Here is a 20,447-nt window from a genome sequence, read left to right as displayed (position 1 = left end):
ACCCTTCCAGAGCTGAGATATCAAAACTCAAAATTTCGACCGAAAAAAAAAACGACAGTGGTGCCCCTTACGTTTTTTTATTTTGGGTGAAAAATTAAGTATCCCCAATCTTCACAAAACTCTGGATTCTGATAGAGGGCCATGAGACTTAGACCTGAGTGCAAAAATGGAGGCTCTAGACCCTTCCAGAGCTGAGATATCGAAACTCAAAATTTCGACCCGAAAAAAAAAAACGACAGTGGTACCCCTTACGTTTTTTTTTTTGGGTGAAAAATTAAGTATCCCCAATCTTCACAAAACTCTGGATTCTGATAGAGGGCCATGAGACTTAGACCTGAGTGCAAAAATGGAGGCTCTAGACCCTTCCAGAGCTGAGATATCGAAACTCAAAATTTCGACCCGAAAAAAAAAACGACAGTGGTACCCCTTACGTTTTTTTTTTTGGTGAAAAATTAAGTATCCCCAATCTTCACAAAACTCTGGATTCTGATAGAGGGCCATGAGACTTAGACCTGAGTGCAAAAATGGAGGCTCTAGACCCTTCCAGAGCTGAGATATCGAAACTCAAAATTTCGACCCGAAAAAAAAACGACAGTGGTACCCCTTACGTTTTTTTTTTTGGGTGAAAAATTAAGTATCCCCAATCTTCACAAAACTCTGGATTCTGATAGAGGGCCATGAGACTTAGACCTGAGTGCAAAAATGGAGGCTCTAGACCCTTCCAGAGCTGAGATATCGAAACTCAAAATTTCGACCCGAAAAAAAAAAAACGACAGTGGTACCCCTTACGTTTTTTTTTTTGGTGAAAAATTAAGTATCCCCAATCTTCACAAAACTCTGGATTCTGATAGAGGGCCATGAGACTTAGACCTGAGTGCAAAAATGGAGGCTATAGACCCTTCCAGAGCTGAGATATCGAAACTCAAAATTTCGACCCGAAAAAAACGACAGTGGTACCCCTTACGTTTTTTTTTTTTGGGTGAAAAATTAAGTATCCCCAATCTTCACAAAACTCTGGATTCTCATAGAGGGCCATGAGACTTAGACCTGAGTGCAAAAATGGAGGCTCTAGACCCTTCCAGAGCTGAGATATCGAAACTCAAAATTTCGACCCGAAAAAAAAACGACAGTGGTACCCTTTACGTTTTTTTTTTTTGGTGAAAAATTAAGTATCCCCAATCTTCACAAAACTCTGGATTCTGATAGAGGGCCATGAGACTTAGACCTGAGTGCAAAAATGGAGGCTCTAGACCCTTCCAGAGCTGAGATATCAAAACTCAAAATTTCGACCGAAAAAAAAAACGACAGTGGTGCCCCTTACGTTTTTTTATTTTGGGTGAAAAATTAAGTATCCCCAATCTTCACAAAACTCTGGATTCTGATAGAGGGCCATGAGACTTAGACCTGAGTGCAAAAATGGAGGCTCTAGACCCTTCCAGAGCTGAGATATCGAAACTCAAAATTTCGACCCGAAAAAAAAAAACGACAGTGGTACCCCTTACGTTTTTTTTTTTTTGGGTGAAAAATTAAGTATCCCCAATCTTCACAAAACTCTGGATTCTGATAGAGGGCCATGAGACTTAGACCTGAGTGCAAAAATTGAGGCTCTAGACCCTTCCAGAGCTGAGATATCGAAACTCAAAATTTCGACCTGAAAAAAAAACGACAGTGGTACCCCTTACGTTTTTTTTTTTTGGGTGAAAAATTAAGTATCCCCAATCTTCACAAAACTCTGGATTCTGATAGAGGGCCATGAGACTTAGAAATGAGTGGTCAAATGGAGGCCCTAGACCCTTCCAGAGCTGAGATATCGAAACCCAAAATTTCGACCCGAAAAAAAAACGACAGTGGTACCCCTTACATTTTTTTTTTTTGGGTGAAAAATTAGGTATCCCCAATCTTCACAAAACTCTGGATTCTGATAGAGGGCCATGAGACTTAGACCTGAGTGCAAAAATGGAGGCTCTAGACCCTTCCAGAGCTGAAATATCGAAAATCAAAATTTCGACCTGAAAAAAAAAACGACTGTGGTACCCCTTACATTTTTTTTTTTGGGTGAAAAATTTAGTATCCCCAATCTTCACAAAACTCTGGATTCTGATAGAGGGCCATGAGACTTAGACCTGAGTGCAAAAATGGAGGCTGTAGACCCTTCCAGAGCTGAGATATCGAAACCGAAAAATTCGACCCGAAAAAAAAAACGACGGTGGTACCCCTTTCGTTTTTTTTTTTCGAGCGAAAAATTAAGTTTCTCTAATCTTCTCAAAACTCTGGATTCTAATAGAGGGCCATTAGACTTAAACCTGAGTGCAAAAATCGAGGCTCTAGACCCTTCCAGAGCTGAGATATCGAAACGGAAAAATTCGACCCGAAAAAAAAAACGACGGTGGTACCCCTTTCGTTTTTTTTTTTTGGGGCGAGAAATGAAGTTTCTACAATCTTCTCAAAACTCTGGATTCTGATAGAGGGCCACTTGACTTAAACCTGAGTGCAAAAATGGAGGCTCTAGACCCTTCCAGAGCTGAGATGTCGAAACTCAAAAATTCGACCCGAAAAAAAACGACAGTTGTATCCCTTTCGGTTTTTTTTTCGGGGCGAAAAATTAAGTTTCTCCAATCTTCTCAAAACTCTGGATTCTGATAGAGGGCCATGAGACTTAAACCTGAGTGCAAAAATGGAGGTTCTAGATCCTTCCAGAGCTGAGATATCGAAACTCAAAAATTCGACCCGAAAGAAAAAAAAACGACGGTGGTCACCCTTTCGGTTTTTTTTTCGGGTGAAAAATTAAGTTTCTCCAATCTTCTCAAAACTCTGGATTCTGATAGAGGGCCATGAGACTTAAACCTGAGTGCAAAAATCGAGGCTTTGTAACTATGTAACTGTTCAGTTGCCGGCTGGATCTCTTCAGTTAGTCAATAGAAGCCGCTCGCGTTCTGCCACCCGGAAGTATCGCGGTGCCTATTGTTTACAAACATTCTGAAATGCCCTATAGGACCTTTAACTAATTGCCCCTTGTGTATGTCTTAACTATTATAATATTTCGAAGGGCAAAAACATGAACTTTAACTATTGGCTTTACTTCCTCAATTAGCTGTCACTTTAGCCCGAGGCCAGTAGCATATAGCATTATTTAGCACCTCAGCTCCACCCACGACCCACCTCTTTGCCCATTTTCTTTTATCCGGTAGTGACTAGAGGTGACGAGCTGCCAAAATGGCGACAGCCGGCCCCGCCCACTTTAGGCTTCAAAAACGCTCTTCAGAAACCTACGGGTGATGTCACGGATACTACGTCCATATTTTTTTACAGTCTATGCTAATTACATTGCAATAAATGTATAATTACATTGTAATAAATGTATAACAACCTTGAAAAGAACCGCTACATTTCTCGAAAAGAATCACTACCTTTTTACTTCAGCAGCTTTATGTTTAGCTGATAATGTTTATTTTTAAACCACAACCCTCTGTAATGTCAGAATGTTTATTTTTAAACCACAACTTCAATGTGAGCCACTGTTTTTTCTCTTTTGTTGTCTCTCTTTTTTGGAAACATATCATAAAACATAGAAACACACCCATTGCAACTTCCTGTTTACTGGCTTACCTCCTGCTTCAGGCGCCTCACAGAAGGACAACGATGAGGACCTTCATCTGTGCCATTCCTTGTGGAAATTTGGAGTCTGCTTTCAGAGAGACTCCAGAGCCTGAAACCGCAGATGGCCAAACAGTGTCAAATCACTGTATCTTGCAGCATAACAGATGAGGATTTAAGAAACAGAATGCAAATTGTTGTGCGCTGTATGATAGATTTAGTGGGGAGAGAATTTCACCTGATCTAGCAATGTGGAACTAACCTATTTTCGGATTGAGTGGGCACTTCTGATTCATACTATTGACCTTATGTGCCAGAGAAACAAGTGCACAACCATCTTTCGAATTTTTACATGCTTTTTAATGAGGTTTGTTCCCTAAACGTTACTTATTTCATCCCCAGACCCTCTGTTCCCGCTGCTTTTATGCATGCTGCTTGCTGGGGAAGTGCTCAGACATAAGCAGCTTACTGTGGGTGGTGAATGACAAGCAGACATCCACCATCTGACCCTCAATAGGCCTGACTCTTTAACCAACTCTATAAAGACACATCAACAGGAATATTCCAAGACCATTACCGACAAAATTAGTGATTTAACATTGTGATTACCCCAAACAAACCATGTTTTCACCCCTGACGTAGTTGGATATCTGCATATTAACAACGTGTGTTTATTTCTGCAGATTGGCCGTTGTCTGATCCCCGTTTTTCTGCTAGTTTGGCCACGTAAAGCTTATGAGCTCTGATTAACTCCCTCACTAATCCCTACAGTCTCCTAATGAGAGGATTGAGGCTTCCAGCCTAGAGTAAGACACCAGACTGCTCAAACACACTTGGCTCCTTTAATTAGCTACACTAGTTGCATTAGTTCTGCCTCATTTGGTGAGAGGATATTATGAGATCTAGCTGCAAGTCTGCCGCCCATCCACGGTAAACACCATCATTGTGAGGGGAATAAGACAACTACAACTTACACAAGAAGCTGAAGATGTTTCACACAGTTTCATCAGATCAATTTCAGACAGACCGAATCAGCAGAATGGTTTGACGCTGAAAAAGGGGTCACTATAAATTACTTACTGGCTAAAACTGAAACTGTCACATGGTTTCTTATCATAAAAACCATCACTCTTAGAATACATATATGTAATACTAATTCAAACATTCTGATGGACAGCCACTTACATTTTAACATTTACATGATTATGAACAACTAACCCTTTGTGGTTTTCAAAAATGTTATCAAACATTACCTAACACTCTGAAAGGAGGAAGTTCTGCTACTAAGAATATTCTGTCCACGCAAGAGCCTGGATTCCAACTGAAATGCATGAGCAAAAAAAAAACAACAACCATGTGGCAGTCAATCTCTTACCCTGCATTGTTGATTTCCAGGAGTTCTATCTCATCTGGGCCCACTTCATCAGTTCCCGTATTCCTTTGGGTCACACTGCAGCATCCCATAGCTTGTCTGCACCTTACCACTCCTTTCCACACACACGTCCCCAATGGCTTCTCCTCTAAACTACACACTGAGGGCCATCTGGTCACCCCCACACGCCCCACACCCCAACAGACTATAAGCAGGGTTCAAGAATGAGATGCAAAGAAGCCTGAACGAGGTGTCTTGACATTGAACCGAAGCCAACGTTGGGAGCCAATGAAGAGGAGCAACAGAGTTGTATGATACTATCAAGCACAGAAGTTACACACAACTGCTGCACCATTTCTTCCTGTTGCTATCAGCAGTGACGCGGCAGCGAGCAACACAACTTCCTCTCTTCACTGTTTCATCTGTAAGTGAGCTTAAAAGCATTGAACGGTTAGTTTCGACTTTGATTTTACGCACGTGGAATGCAAGCAGCATCAATAAAGCAAATCCCTATTAAGATTATGATTACACCTCATAAAGTCAACACACAAATTTAGGCAAAGAGTAACCACAACAACAAAACTGTAGCTGAATCTCAAACTGTGTCTCAAATGTGTTAAGGAGTGGGTTAGAGTGTAAAGGTCTAATCAGGTGTTTGTTTTGTCGCATATGCTACAGATGGAGGAAGAAGGAGGGTCTTGTGGCTACCACCACCAAAAACAAATAAAAAAACACCACAGACAAAAAATGAGTGGTTGTCTGAACTTTAGTCAAAGAGAACATTCAAAATCCTTTCGAAACTTCACTGGTTTGTGTGTTAATTTTTCATGCTGTGTCAATATGTGAAAGATGAAGTGATACTAAGCTTCAAAAAACAAAACACTTTTTTTGCAGCTTAGCATTTTTCTTCAAAGCTTAAAGATGTGATAGTCTTGTGGTGTTATTTTGAATTTGTTGTGAGCAATGTTTCAAATCATTCAAATCATACATGTCCTGCTAGCCGAATTGCATATATTGCAATATATATATATATATATATATATATATATATATATATATATATTACATAACACCGAAACAATGGTCTCATGGGACCTTCAATTTTTTTGATATCAACTTTAAATTTGGAACACATCTTAGTTAGACATATGGCTTCAATTTTATAGCATTTTAGAGTAAGAAATATAAAAAATAGATATATTTTGTAAAATCAAATCCAAGATTTCTCAACGGCAATTGGGTAAAAGAGACAAATTTCTCAACGGCAATTGGGTAAAAGAGATGTCTATAGCTCCCATTCATTTTGCACTCCGACGATCGTCCCCAGTGGAACTCTGGTGGAACTACAACCAAAATTCGATACAATATAGGACTTAGGGACTGGCCATGTTTTCCATAGACGAGCTTTGATGCTACTAAAAATGTATATTTCATATATGTAACTGTTTTCAACATTGATAATAATAAGAAATGTTGTTTGAGCAAATTAGACTGAAGACTTGACTAATGGAAAACCCGGATTTGTCCTCTTAAATTACATTTTTTAAATAGAAAAAATATTTTAAAATGTAATAATATTTTATAATATTACTGTTGTTACTATTTTTTTTTTACCAAATAATCCAGCCTCGGTGAGCATATATATGTATATATATATAAACATGTTTGAAAGGTAGGTTATATATAAAAAATAAAGTAGTTACACAGACTTCAGTCAGACTTAGTATTTACCATGCATTTTTATTGTAAAAGCAGCTTTGGCAATTTAATACGTTTAACTCATTTTGCTTTCCACAGAGCAAAGTCAAGAGTTTTGAGTGAGGATAGGTGATGTATGACATTTAAACTTGGGTGATGTAAATAATATATATATATATATAGTTTAAATGAGCATGATGCTTCGAGTTCCAAGTCTTTGTGTGGGGTTTGAGCCTTTGCTCAGGGCTGGTGTAGACAATGACGTGATAGCCCTTCTCACTGGTTGTGGAGGCACGTTGAGGTTGGATATCACTGCAGGTTGTTGCCAGGTGCACTTGCTGAGCTGCAACTCCACACGTGCACGGACAGGTCTGGACTGGTATGGTCGAGGCTGGTTTGATTCTTGAGCTTTGGATGTCAGAGGCTTCTGTGATATAGCTGCTACTGCAGCGTGTTGTTTCATTGGCTGTTGTGAAGGTGGGCTGGTGTTGGACAAACCAGTGGAAGAGTGGACGGCAGTGGAAGGGAAAGGAAATTTGGCTTGAGTTTCAGAACACTTATTAGTTGATTTCCCTGTTTGTGTTTCTAAGGCACCATTTTTATATGTGTTTTTATGAGTGGAGCAGCTCTTTGGGTGGAGGGTCAAGGGCCCGGTGGTTTTGTTTTGCCTCTGTTTGGTTATAGCCGCTGTCTCACCACCATACAGCAATAGAAACTCTCTTTGACTGTTTAGTGGAAGCAGTTTCAGTCCACAGCAAGACTTCTTAAAGATTTCCAAAGAAAGGTCTGAAATGAAAGGATATCGTATCTACAACACGTGTTGTCACACCTTTTTTTAATCATGTATCATCACTAGCAATTTTCACAGCTTTCACACATTCTAACAAACTAGAACACTCATTCTCATTTAGAATGGCATGAAATGTCACACTGTTGATGGATTGCATTTTAAAACACCTTTGTTTGGACATATTTGTCTGAATATATGTTTGAGTTAAATATATTTAGTGCATTCTGAGTTAGTATTTAGTGAAATAAATTGCTCACCAAGTGTCTCAGTGACTGTCCGCGGTATCACATCTTTCAGTACTTCACAGTTAGTATGCAGGGCAGGGTTACAGTTCATCTCGAGCAACCAAACCTGCCCAAAACAACCACCACATCACAATCAAGACTTCTCAGTTTACAAAGTTACAAACAAGCTCTTTTCCTAAGGTGACCATAATTCTGTAATGAAAACATTGTGTTTGTGTGTATATATATAGACCATTTCACAAGATGTAAACAACTCTGGTCCAGAAGCACTATCCTGTTTCAGTTTTTTAACACTACAAAAAAGCTTGGATAAACCAACAGAACATTTAAAACTGAATCAAAAAGTTAAACAAACATCTTTAAGATTTTTTCTTTACATGTGAAATAAAGAAAACAGTTACAAACTGAAACAGGAAGTGATTCTGGACCAGTCTTGTTTACATCTTGTGAAATGGTCTATATATATACATTCACCTAAAGAGTTAGGAACACCTGTTCAATTTCTCATTAATGCAATTATCTAATCAACCAATCACATGGCAGTTGCTTCAATGCATTTAGGGGTGTGGTCCTGGTCAAGACAATCTCCTGAATTCCAAATTGAATTTCAGAATGGAAAAGAGAGGTGATTTAAGCAATTTTGAGCGTGGCATGGTTGTTGGTGCCAGATGGGCCGGTCTGAGTATTTCACAATCTGCTCAGTTACTGGGATTTTCACACACAACCATTTCTAGGGTTTACAAAGAATGGTGTGAAAAGGGAAAAACATCCAGTATGCGGCAGTCCTGTGGGCAAAAATGCCTTGTTTATGCAAACTAGTACTGTTGGCCATAATATATAATGCCACGAATAGGTAATTCTGTAAATTAAAAAAGAAAAGGAAAGAAAATGTAACCTTCATTAACACGTCAACCTTTTTTCCCCGAGTACAACAAAAACCCTGCAACACAACAGTTTACTTTCTGAGACACACCTTCAACAGTAGATGGCAGTCTTACCCTACTCAAATTGCTAAATTAATTTTACAGTAAAATATGTAAATGCATATTTTGGCTAAACCAAAAATATGTACAATAAGCACATTTTTTTGTGTGTGTGATCATCAAAGAAAACAGCATGACAAGATTACACACTGATACTTAGTGTGAAACAAGTACACATCTCACTGAGGAAGAATGTTCAGTGTGAATATTTCAATGCAAGGCTTTTAAGGTAGTGTTATAGTCTTATTTCATAAGTATGCTGTGTAATATCTTTCAATATAATGTTGTTGGTTGCTATGTGTGAATCCATGATCTGGTAACCTGGAGACCAGAATGTGCCTGGCCTGGGAACGCATGTTTACGCTGACAGTACACGGGTTGCCTGGCAACTGTTTGGCAGGGAATTGAATTTAGGATGCTCCATAGAGGGACAATACTGGCCTATGAACATCACGTTTCCAGAGAATCATGTCAGTATTAAAAACTGTATCATAATTGTCTTGAAGAAATTAAAGAGGATTAGATTACAGAACAGATAAATAAAGACTTTATGTTTGTAATGCGTCTTAGCACATTCGGTGGATAATTCTAAAACTAATCTCCTGTGTCTGACTCTGTTAAGCCTGTCAGGCTTCCAACAGACACACATTACCATTCTTGAAGTCTCTATAAACACTCTTTTGTGTCTCACCTTGAAATCCTCATCAATCATGAAGTCACAGCCAATTAGGTCAAAGTAACCAAGTTTGCAGTCCAGCTTGGCTTTGACGGCTTGAAAGCACTGCTTGATGACAGTTTGCATCCTTTTCTGCAGAATGACAAAACATTTAGTTTAGTTACAGAAATCTCAAATGAAATGTTGTTCCTCTGTTTTAGAGTTCATATTCGCCTGTCACATAAAATAAAGCCTTTATTTACCACATTTATTTTCCTATTCAGTTTCATCTTTCTCAATAGATTTGATGAGCTTCCCTTTTAATATTTCATCTACTCCCAAAACCATTGTTGCCATGACAACAGGACATCTGCATCCTTTTAAGTAGTTTGAATAAATCTACATAGTCATTACTTTGAAAGATAGCCTACATGTAGACCTTCCTACTAAATCAGGTTAACAGTTATTTTCACTTGATCTGTTTGATTATCACTCATTATAGAAATATTTTGAGGATTTTGCCTCTTTGATGTGTGAAAAAATATCCAACTCACTGCGAAAGGACCCAGAGCCCAATCTTTAGGCAGACCCTTTGACAGCATGTATGTCTCATTAATGTATGTGTTGAAGTGCTCCATGGACCAAACAGTCTCCTCTTTTAGCTGGCTGTAGAGAGGGTGTTTCTTCTGCATGTACTGCAACAAAGGATAAATTGAAGTATCTTATTGGCTAAAAACAAGCATAAATATATTAACATACATTAGTCCTTTAAATATAAACATTGTCTTACTTGATTGGTCAAGTGGCCTGTGATATTGTCAGAGTTGGGGTCATAAAGGTTACATGTCAATCGGACATAACCATGGCGAAAAAACACCATGTATGGCGAGGTGCAAGCAATTAGAAAGTATGAGCGCACATCAAATTTCCGGCCTTTTAGGAGCAAGGGGTTCTCGATGTACCTTAAAATAATCAGAAGAACATTATTAAGGTTACACTTTTTAATAATGCATTCCAGTATACTCATTTTAACATAATAATTTAATAAACAATATCTAATAAATAAACATTTAATGTATTCAAAGATTTAATATTACTAATTATTGTGTTAATTTAGTGCATCCTTTACTACAGTGGCAAATTTCTTGCCATGCTGTTCTAACCATGGTGCAGGTACATATATACCACATCCAACTGCTCCATACACGTCGATGTCGCCATCTTGGAACGGTAAACGTGTGGTTACCAAGCGGCAACATTCTAATCTGAAAAATGAAGCCTACCCAGAAGTGCGAAAAACTGCAATACATCTAAAATGCGCAAGAGGGAGCTCCCAAAAGGGAGCAAATTTCCATAGAGCCCATGTTAAAATGTCCATTTTCACAGCATAAATTCATGCTTTTACAAGTTGGTCCCATAGACTTTTATTGTATTTTTCGATAGGTTCCGAGTGCCTGACAACTGTGAAGGGGGTGAATTTTTTTCTAACTCATTAGTTTAGATCGTATTTAGATATAAACCTATTACAAATAAGGGCGGTTAACTTTGATTGTCAGCTGATAATGGGCAGAGCCGAGTGGAATTTGACGTCTCGGCCATGATCTGACAAAACACATCATACCACCTCGGTATCCTTTCTGAACATTTGTATTTTGTATTTCTCAAGATTTTCTAATATGGCGCCACCCACCACCCCATAAACAGCCTCAAAACTGTTCTTCAGAAAGTCTATGGGTGACATCACAGACGCTTTGTCCATATTTTTTACAGTCTGGCCGTTACGTATCAAAGATATTTCCAAAATGCCACAACATTACGAATCCTCAGCCGAGATTTAAAGGTAGGTCAGGCAATTTTGAAACATCACGAGAGACTGCTGTGTTAAATAACCTAATGACTCCAAGCACATGGCATTTCAATAATAATGAGCGTTGTAAACAACTTACAGAGCTCTTACTTGTACCATCTGATTGCTGCAGTTTCATTTCGGCATTGATAGTGCTGATATAAATGCAAAAATCTGGTGACACGGTGAGCGATCCAATATGGCAGACGGCTTTTACGTACAGTGGCCCATTAGCCTGGATGCCAGCCAAACTTAGCCCCGCCCACAACATTTGAGGATGGGAAGTTCGGACTTGATCCATTGTGAAGCAAGTATTCCCGAACTAAAGCTCTTCGGATCAATTAAATTATCAGGGTGGGCTTTATGCATTGATATACAACAGTAACGTACGCATCCACGTCACCAATGAGTGCTTTGGTTTAATTCGTTTATGACAAAGAATGGCTGCCACTGGAGCATCTGTTATAGAAGATCTAGACAGCGCATTCATTTTAAAAGTGGAACAGAGAACCGCGATCAAGGCATTTTCGATGGGAAAGATGTTTTTGCCATCCTTCCTATGGGATTCGGTCTATAAAACTGAGAGCAGAGGCATTTATTTCCTGGTTCGGTTGAAACGCCCCATAATCACAGCTCAATGGAGCAGTATCAGACTCACATTCTGACTAGAATATGAGTATGACGACCTCATGCCAGTGGTCGCTAAGGAAGCATATACATAATTACGGTTCTAGCAAGCTCAATAATAAAAGAAGTCTCTGTTTCGCTGAGCTAGAATAACAGAAACTAGCTCTGATCACAGCCTCCCTGCAGAGTAGAAAATGCGTGTTAGCTTACAATGTGGTACAACTGTATTTTGTAATGTTTCCTGATTTCTGACTGAAAAAATTAGCGTGTAGACATCAAGCTGTTTTTGATTGATGCCTGTGGCGTTGACCATGAATTTTAGCAGGATTATAGGAGGACACTGAGGCCATGATTCACAGCATGATTACATATCATTTAAACATGTGGTCTTTTGAAATTGTCTGCTATACTTACCGTTGAACAATCAGAGCTTGTGGCGTATTGAAAGGCGACTTCCTCTTCTCCTCTATTGTGTTCTGCAGTCGTTCTCTGAACGCTGTGATGTCTTCTGGCATCCGCAGTAGAAAAATACCACGACCCTGATTAAGGCCAGTCGGCTTGCAGATCCACATGCTGGATTTTTCTTTGCATATTCCTAAAGGCCACATTAGTTTATTAGACCCTCACTGATGATGAAGTACTGAAGATATGGTTTCAACAGGATATCTTTATCTACTGTTTCTTTCTGTATCTCTATAACATGTAGTCATGCCTTTAAAGTAAGCCTCTCTCTCATCCTTCATATCCATACGGAAAGTGACGGGAAAGAAGTCCTCAAGCTTCGTCCTCCTGCAACATTTAAAACAATTGTGTATGTAGATGTGGCAATTAGGTAAAAGAATTATATTTCACTGGTGACATATAGTAAAGTAAACATGACTGATATTCTGAAAATGCTATTTAAAGATTTGTGTAACTTTAAAAAAGTATATTAATTTTTAACCTGTTTCCACATCCAGAATTAACCTTGCTGCTGACTCTGTCATACTCCCGTAGGCTGTTCAGAAGTCCAATCTTCGTGGTCAAGACCTTATTATTGGGTATCTGGTAAAGCAATTGGCCACCTGTAAGGAAAAACAGACAAAGTGTGTAATGTTTTGTTTATGATTGCTGTGATCTTGACATAATGAAATGTAGATCACCTGCTTTGAAGCCGTTGTATGTAGCAGGTGATTTAGTTTCACACCATTTGAGCTTGTAGTCCGTCCTGGTCTTGTCAAATATGCGCTTCCAGCCTCGACCCTCACAATACGAAACAACTCTAAATATCAGATCAAATCAAGATATCATGTTTGAAAAGATTTTAAAAATGGGTTGATAGATTTTCAAGAAGTAGAAAATCATTAGTCAAATTTAAATGAGTAGTTCATTTAAAAAAAAAACCTTTGCTGATAATTTACTCACCCCCATGTCATCTAAGATATCCATGTCTTTCTTCAGTTGAAAAGAAATTAAGGTTTTTTGAGAAAACATTCCTCAACATTTTTCTCCATATAATGGACTTCAGTGGGAACCAAATGGTTCAAGGTCCAAAAGACAGTTTCAGTGCAAACAGCAAACTGTTCAAGGGGCTTTAAATGATTCCAGACGATGAATAAAGGTCTTATCTAGTGAAACAATCGCTCATTTAAAAAAAAAAAAGTTTAAGTTTTATAAACTCAAATGGTCGCCTTGCTCTGTGATGCACGTTTGTGACTCTACGTTTAGAACTCATTTGTCAAAATGAACAAATCTTTTTCCGAGTCATTTGGTTCATTCGATGAACGAAATGAACGAATTGACTCAGAAAAAAATTTGTTCATGTTCATGAACGAGTTCGAACAGGAGAGTCACGAACGTGCGTCACAGAACAGAGCAAGGCGAGCATTTGAGCTTATAAAACTTAAACTTTGTTATTTATTTTTAAAATGAGCGATCGTTTCGCTTGATAAGACCCTTATTCATCGTTTGGAATCGTTTAAAGCCCTTTTGAACAGTTTGCACTAAAACTCTCATTTGAGCCTTGAATCGTTTGGTGCCCAATAAAGTCCATTATGGAGAAAAATCCTGGAATGTTTTCATCAAAAACCTTAATTTCTTTTCAACTGAAGAAAGAAAGACATGGACATCTTGGATGACATAGGGGTGAATAAATTATCAGCAAACTTCTTTTTTTAAAGTGAACTACTCCTTTAACTGATTTTTGCAAATCATGTATAACACATGACAAATCACAAACATCACTTAAAATTGTTTTATTGATGAAAGGATCTTTCAAAAATATTCCATCCAAAACACCCTGGTCAAAGGGTTTTAAAATACTGTACTCACATGGAGGCCCCATTGCTCCCCCCAAAAAAGAAGAAGGGTCCGGGGCCCCGTGGATCTTCAGGCCGCTTGTCTCTCTCCCTCTCAACAAATGAGTTGCTCACTGAAACTTTACATACACAAAGAAATACAAACTAAGTGAACTTCACTTTCTAAACAATTGAAAATAATACATGGACTATATTTTACATAATTTTTCGAGACATACAATGAAAAGGTGGTTGGAAAGTTGGTAATGACCCTTGTAAGAATCGTGAGTGTCTCAACATGCGTCAGATGGGGCCGGATCAGAGTTGGACTTGCGGGAGACACCTGATCCAACAAAGTGTTAAATTAATCTCACCTCCTTTTCCTGACCCGCGGGTTCACGTCTTAACCCTGTATCATGTTGTCTAGTTTGTTTGCTGGCACTGAGCCATTTTACAGAATGCTGATTAACGGAGTCATTCAAGTACCGTGGCCTTTTTATATTTTTGTTTTAGAACCTATATCAATACTACCAATACCACAGTAGATTAAATACTGTTAAAGGGGGGGAAAAACCTCACTGTTAAAAAACAAAATACTCTTTATTCATGAATGGATCTATTAAAAAGATCCCATCCAATACACCTTAGTTAAAAGGTTTTTATTCTGAACCATTATTACTTTTTTCTTTTTTCAATTTAATGATTTATTTGTATAATAATAATGCTAATGAAAATGCTAATAACAACAATTATAATTATTATATCATAATTAAAATAATGGTAAATATTAAATATAAGACCATAAATGCTGGGTTAGGTATAATCTTTTACGTATTAATAAGTTGTAGATATAAAGACATGTTTTGACTTCAGTCAGTATATAATGGCATTTTTAACTGGATATGTTTCAAAACGTATCAATACTACCATAATAACAACAGTATATTCAAATTAGTTACATTTGTTTTAATGTAAATTAATAAACAGAAGTATTACTTTTCCATTGATCTCAAATTCAATATTTATTTTAAGATATATTATTATTATTAATACATATTTGTTATCCTTATTCATGTTTTAATTACAGCAACTATATTAATTATAAGACTACATTCCAAGTTAAAATTAAAAAGTGTTTTATACAAGCACAATATTTTTTACTTATTAAACAAGTATAAAAATAATTGAATAATGTATTTAAGATTCCAGTCATATCAGTAACCTAATCTAAGATAATTACATAATAATTACATATTACATAATCAGTAATCTTTTATGTGGAGCTTGTCGTCTCATGGGAGCAGCCATGTTGTGACCAGCCAGATACTACTCACTGTAACGTTATCCCCTTATTACCAGACAACATTTGCTCATTGAATGAATTAATTTCATTCAGTGTGCAGTGACATCTAAAATAAGTCGTGAAAGTAAAGTAATAAACAAACTGCAGTACAGAATCTATGAGTGTCTTTCCATCTACATAAAAAACACACAAATAATCTCACACACCTGGCGGGGCTGCATCCAGATGTTTTGCTCTGTGCCTCTGAGCGGCCCGTCTCCTTATCTCGCACTTCTCCTTCAGCACTTCAGCTCCATTCACATTTTGTAGCACCACAGCCTCAACCACAGCAGGCAAATTCGGCGGGCTGCCCTTCTCCTCCTCGTCTGATTGGCCCAGGCCGCTCATCGTCTGCTGTGTGTATCCACGGACATGTTGTGTGTCCTGTCTCTGTCCAGCACCTGGCTCTTCTCTGTGCTGACGGGGCTCAACCCGGCTCATGACATCACGATCACTCCCCCCTACCAGCCCAGATCCATGGAGAAGAAAAGGGAACTGACCTCTGTAGAGCCAGTGATCCAGAAAACAGCAACATCAGATATGCTTGGCAACATTTCATCTTGGTATTTATTGGTCACTGGAATTGCTGGAGAAAATAACCTTGAAACTGCAGTACCAAAGAATGATTTGAGCGTAACACTTATTTTAGCAAAAACAATACATCGATTTTTTTGATTTAAATGCAGAAAACACATTACATACGTATATAAACAATGAAAAAAATTAAATACTGCATTTTAGCAATGATGGATTAGCTTAGCAGCTAATTTGAATTTAGTAAATACATTTTTTATTAGACTTACTGTGATTTTGGAGATTACAATTTTTTTTTTGTTGCGTTCCGTTTAAGAAGTAGCTGTCTCCATTTGGAATATCTAAACTGGTTGTGATTGTATGATATGGCAGTCAAACATTGTTTATTCAGTCCATATACTTAAGAGACTTTTGGAGCATGCTAACTCAAACTAGCCAGGCCAATGTAAACAACTGCTTGTTGCCTAGGAAATGGGTGTCTTAGCAACAGCTACTACAGGAGGCTAGAATCTCAGAACAAAAGAATCACTCCAGGAAATGATTCTCAGTGTTTCCAACCTAACACCATTCATTATTAATTGTCTTACAGATTACTGTTTTGGCATTGAGAGTGCATTTTCAACCACAATGAATGGTGTGCACATGCTGTTTATTTGATCTCTTTTAAGCTATTGTGTTCAATTAGGTGTAAAACATGGAAATTGGAGCTAATGTTGATTTCAAAATGGATCGATGTCCCATAAAAAGATCTTAGACAATGGTTTTAAGCGCTCAGCTTAATAGAGGCCTATCTGTCTGTATGTTTTTTTATTTATTTTGTGTTGTCATGAACATAACACAAAGGTAAAACGTCAAACAAAGAACAAAACCTCAATAAATATCAAGCCCAAACACACCTGTCTCTATGCAGTTACCTTAATAAAAAAAAGACGCTAAACAGACCTTATTCATAGTCAAAATTGTGTTTAACCATATTGTGTTGCATTAGACGACACATATTTGACCTGTATTTGCACAGTCAAGTTCTGTATTCTTTTAACTTTTTTGCATTTTGTATCGACATAATAGGCCTATGTGTGATAGCCTAATCTTAATTTACTTCAACAACATGGACATTTTTCGTTGTAATTTTACAATGTAAAGTTACTTTGTTTAAAATTTCTAAATCTGTCAGTTTATTTCCAGGTTTAAATTACATTTTGAATCCCTCATTTTCAGTGTGGACCGAGAGATTTGAACCTCCGTTTATGTATTTTGATCATGCAAATTCATATACATTTTCATGTTTTAGATGCAGGGGTGCTATTAGTTCCCACATATCAGGGTGTCTCCTAGAAAGTGTGAAAATTACAGCTCTTCATAACAACCGACTCTGTAAGACACACCCAGACAGTGGCAGTTAACTGTAATCCCTCTCCTGACACTCATTTAGCTTAAACCAGCTTCCATTGGTCTTGCTTATTGAGTAGAGTTAATCCAGTGTGGTTAAGAATTCATGGAGGGAAGGAACTGATCCTAAACCAAATATGTGTGTGTGTGTGTGATGTAGGCTACATAATGACAATTTGATTTGATTTTTTAGCAGAATAACTACTCATCCCGGGCATAAAAAGGTTATAAATCAATGTTTAAACTTTCCGAAGTAAATGCGACCCATTTTTCTTTGTGCAAAAAAATAGGGTAGCCTGTATTATGAGGGTCAATTAATAATTAATTCCAAATAATTTTCACATTTTTAATATTACAAAAAAAAAGATTGTGTAATAAGCCAACCATTATTTTACATTGTATGAATTTGTGTTGGACTGTGTCTTTTAATTGAAGCTATAAGCTCTCAATGCAGTGGCTTCGTCAGATGTGGCTTGTAGTCATGTACAGTATGAAAGTACATTGCTGGTTTCAGCCACACCTTGCCAGTAGGCTGCAATCTGATAGACGCCGTGTACAGAGCGCTGTGTAGGTGGACAAAGAAAACAGGTTTGTTTTACAGCCATGTAACTCCCCTGGTTCACCATCTGCTCATGAGTATTTGGTGTGTGAGAGCGAGAGAGAGAGGGAGAGCGTTTTTCTGTTTTTGTGGACTGTCCTATTCCTCCTGTGCCATCATTCCTTGTTTCTCAGTCACCAGAACCTGACAAACTGCTGTAGTGAAGCAAATGAGGGGTGACGTTGTTCTTGGAGGAACATTATGAAATAAGGAGCGCAAGAGACCCAAACTTAAATCTTACAAAGCAGCCAGAGGAGTCTCACCAGCAGCTAGATGTATAGCAAAAAAGTTTCTCAGAATGATCTAAATAACTGAGAATGGGTGGTTGGAGTTGTGGTAAAACCCCTTTGCAAACTAATCGGGGAGTTCCCTATCAGTGTGACTACTACTTTTCCTAAAGGTACTGTGTGTCACAGCCGTTTAAACACGTGATCGTCTTGACAGCCCATTCCAGTTCATTAGCAATAGGTGAACCTCACCCTCTGTTGGTTGGAATCTTGTTTGTCTACATCTGAGCATGCACAGACCAGTGCTGGAATTCTCCACTGTGTTTCCGGCAATGTGGAATTCTCTTGTGATGTCACGCGATGACAGGCTCTCTTTTTTTTTTCTTCACTTGACGCATTTAACTCACTCTAATGTTCACAGACACGTTGTTGCTTTAGATTGTATTCACTTTTATAATAATGTTCAAACAAACATGAATTTTTCACATTTTTTTACTTGATTATCCAAGTACCAATTATTGGTTAAATAGTTAAAATGCTGCTATACTGTAGGTGTAACTTACTTTATAGGGAAACATGGGGAAACAGTGTCTAGAATCCGGTCAGGATGTAGGCTATATCGTCCATTAAATATAAATTATAATTCTGGATTGCAATCAAAAGGATCTCTCCCTAAACCCATGCACGTGACTTCACAAAAATGCAATTACTCAGGACATTTGAATTAACAACAGCTTTGAAAAAAAAAAAAAAAAAATCTGCTGAAAAATCAGCTTTGCCATCACAGGAATAAAATACATTTAAAAGTATATATATATATATATATATATATATATATACACACACACACACACATATTATTGTACTATTTCACAAGATTTCACAATTGTAATGTATTTTTGATCAAATAATTGCAGTCTTTGAAAAACAAATTAGTTTTTAGTTGCTGTATTACTATAACTGAGCACAAAATATATTTAAGGCCCTTTCACACTAAAAACGACAATTGTAAAGATAGCAATGACAACATTAGTGTCCACACCAAAGATGCAGTTGTGTCATCTGATGCTTTAAATATCTACATTTTTCAAAGCAGGATGGATTATGATTAGCTGTCAATGTTTTTATTATTCACCAATAGCAAAAGGTGCTATTCTTTTCGTCCTTAGTGTAAATGGGCCTTTAGACTAACAGTTGACAAAAGAGATTAATTTATGTCATAAAAGAGTTGGGTGCCAAATGTTGAATTATAGCTGCAGACAAAACCATCTGTGGCAGACTAATATTTCACAGATAGCAGAATTAGCAAATAAAGGGCCATTGTATTGGTTTTGTATCTGAACTTTATTGAGCCATTTGAACTTCAAGGAATCATTCACATGTTCATTCACGGTAGTTGGCGTTTGAGTACATAGGTGCATGAAGGTAAAAGCTCTTTTTCATATCATTGTCCTGGTGTCCTTGCACCTCAGTACGACAGGGGCCTTACTGGCAGTGTGCTTTCCACGGCAACACAACGAGGTCCTGGCAGAACAGGGCAAATTGAGGTAGTTAAAAAGGAGCTCTGTTCACATGTAACTGGATCTCGCTTTGCTCTGAGGCCAGGCATTCCGGTCGACCCATTGAGGAGTCACATGAACACAATGACCAAGCCAGCAGCAAAGCCAGACCCAGATTTACATACACCTTACCTGACCGCTGAATACATGCCTGACTGACCTGATAGAATCAAAAGAAATGTCTCAGACACACTCAATTGAAGTCTGAACTGCATTCATTATTTCTGTACATTTCAACACACTACAATTGATGCGGTTTTCACTTTTGCTGCTCCAATCCACATATTTGCAAATCAGCACGGTTAGTTGAAAAGAAACCAGTCAACATGCCAGTAGTGAACACTGTGAGCTTTTTTCCATGTGGAATTCAGTTACCATGGTGACACTGAAGGATCGTTGAGTTCGGGCAATCAGCAAGTGACAAAAATCCTTTTAAAATGCCTATTTCTGATCTAGTTTTATTCTTAGCCTCTGATTTAATGCGGATATATCTACAGTCTCAGTTTACAGTTTGTATCAGAAGAATTATGATGTAATCACATGAAATATCTACATACACTGAGCAAAAACATTAAATATACATAAAAGTGCATGTCCCAGATATCTTTCATGCCAAGGCCAATTACTTTACTTGCAGGGTTTATTGCAGAAACTTTGACTCATAACACATGGAAGAGAATTGCAAAATACCAGTCTTCCAGTGTAGGATTCA

General features: G+C 37.8%; 2 protein-coding genes across 2 annotated transcripts in view; both read right to left on the bottom strand.

Annotated features, from left to right (window-relative positions):
• Nucleotides 1-5,315, bottom strand: part of LOC120463793 (putative pleckstrin homology domain-containing family N member 1) — a 48,001-nt gene extending 42,686 nt beyond the window's left edge. The window contains exons 1-2 of the mRNA XM_089124493.1: nt 4,970-5,315; nt 3,607-3,706 (exon numbers count right to left, since the gene is read on the bottom strand). Of these exons, the coding sequence (XP_088980619.1) occupies nt 3,607-3,706; nt 4,970-5,058 (189 nt within the window). The 5' untranslated portion in view covers nt 5,059-5,315. The remainder of the gene's footprint in view (nt 1-3,606; nt 3,707-4,969) is intronic.
• A 1,371-nt stretch (nt 5,316-6,686) lies between these two features.
• Nucleotides 6,687-20,447, bottom strand: part of ttll10 (tubulin tyrosine ligase-like family, member 10) — a 32,463-nt gene continuing 18,702 nt past the window's right edge. Inside the window, exons 2-12 of the mRNA XM_089124475.1 lie at nt 15,596-15,930; nt 14,121-14,226; nt 12,953-13,071; nt 12,754-12,874; nt 12,523-12,599; nt 12,225-12,405; nt 10,128-10,299; nt 9,892-10,032; nt 9,374-9,490; nt 7,712-7,805; nt 6,687-7,450 (exon numbers count right to left, since the gene is read on the bottom strand). Coding sequence (XP_088980601.1) covers nt 6,849-7,450; nt 7,712-7,805; nt 9,374-9,490; nt 9,892-10,032; nt 10,128-10,299; nt 12,225-12,405; nt 12,523-12,599; nt 12,754-12,874; nt 12,953-13,071; nt 14,121-14,226; nt 15,596-15,869 — 2,004 coding nt within the window. The 5' untranslated portion in view covers nt 15,870-15,930 and the 3' untranslated portion in view covers nt 6,687-6,848. The remainder of the gene's footprint in view (nt 7,451-7,711; nt 7,806-9,373; nt 9,491-9,891; nt 10,033-10,127; nt 10,300-12,224; nt 12,406-12,522; nt 12,600-12,753; nt 12,875-12,952; nt 13,072-14,120; nt 14,227-15,595; nt 15,931-20,447) is intronic.

Source organism: Pimephales promelas, chromosome 20 (assembly GCF_988280905.1).
Source record: "Pimephales promelas chromosome 20, fPimPro1.hap1.1, whole genome shotgun sequence".
In the NCBI taxonomy this organism is placed as follows: Eukaryota; Metazoa; Chordata; class Actinopteri; order Cypriniformes; family Leuciscidae; genus Pimephales; species Pimephales promelas.
The sequence above is the reverse complement of the archived record's forward strand: the minus strand, read 5'-3'. Positions and strand labels throughout refer to the sequence as shown.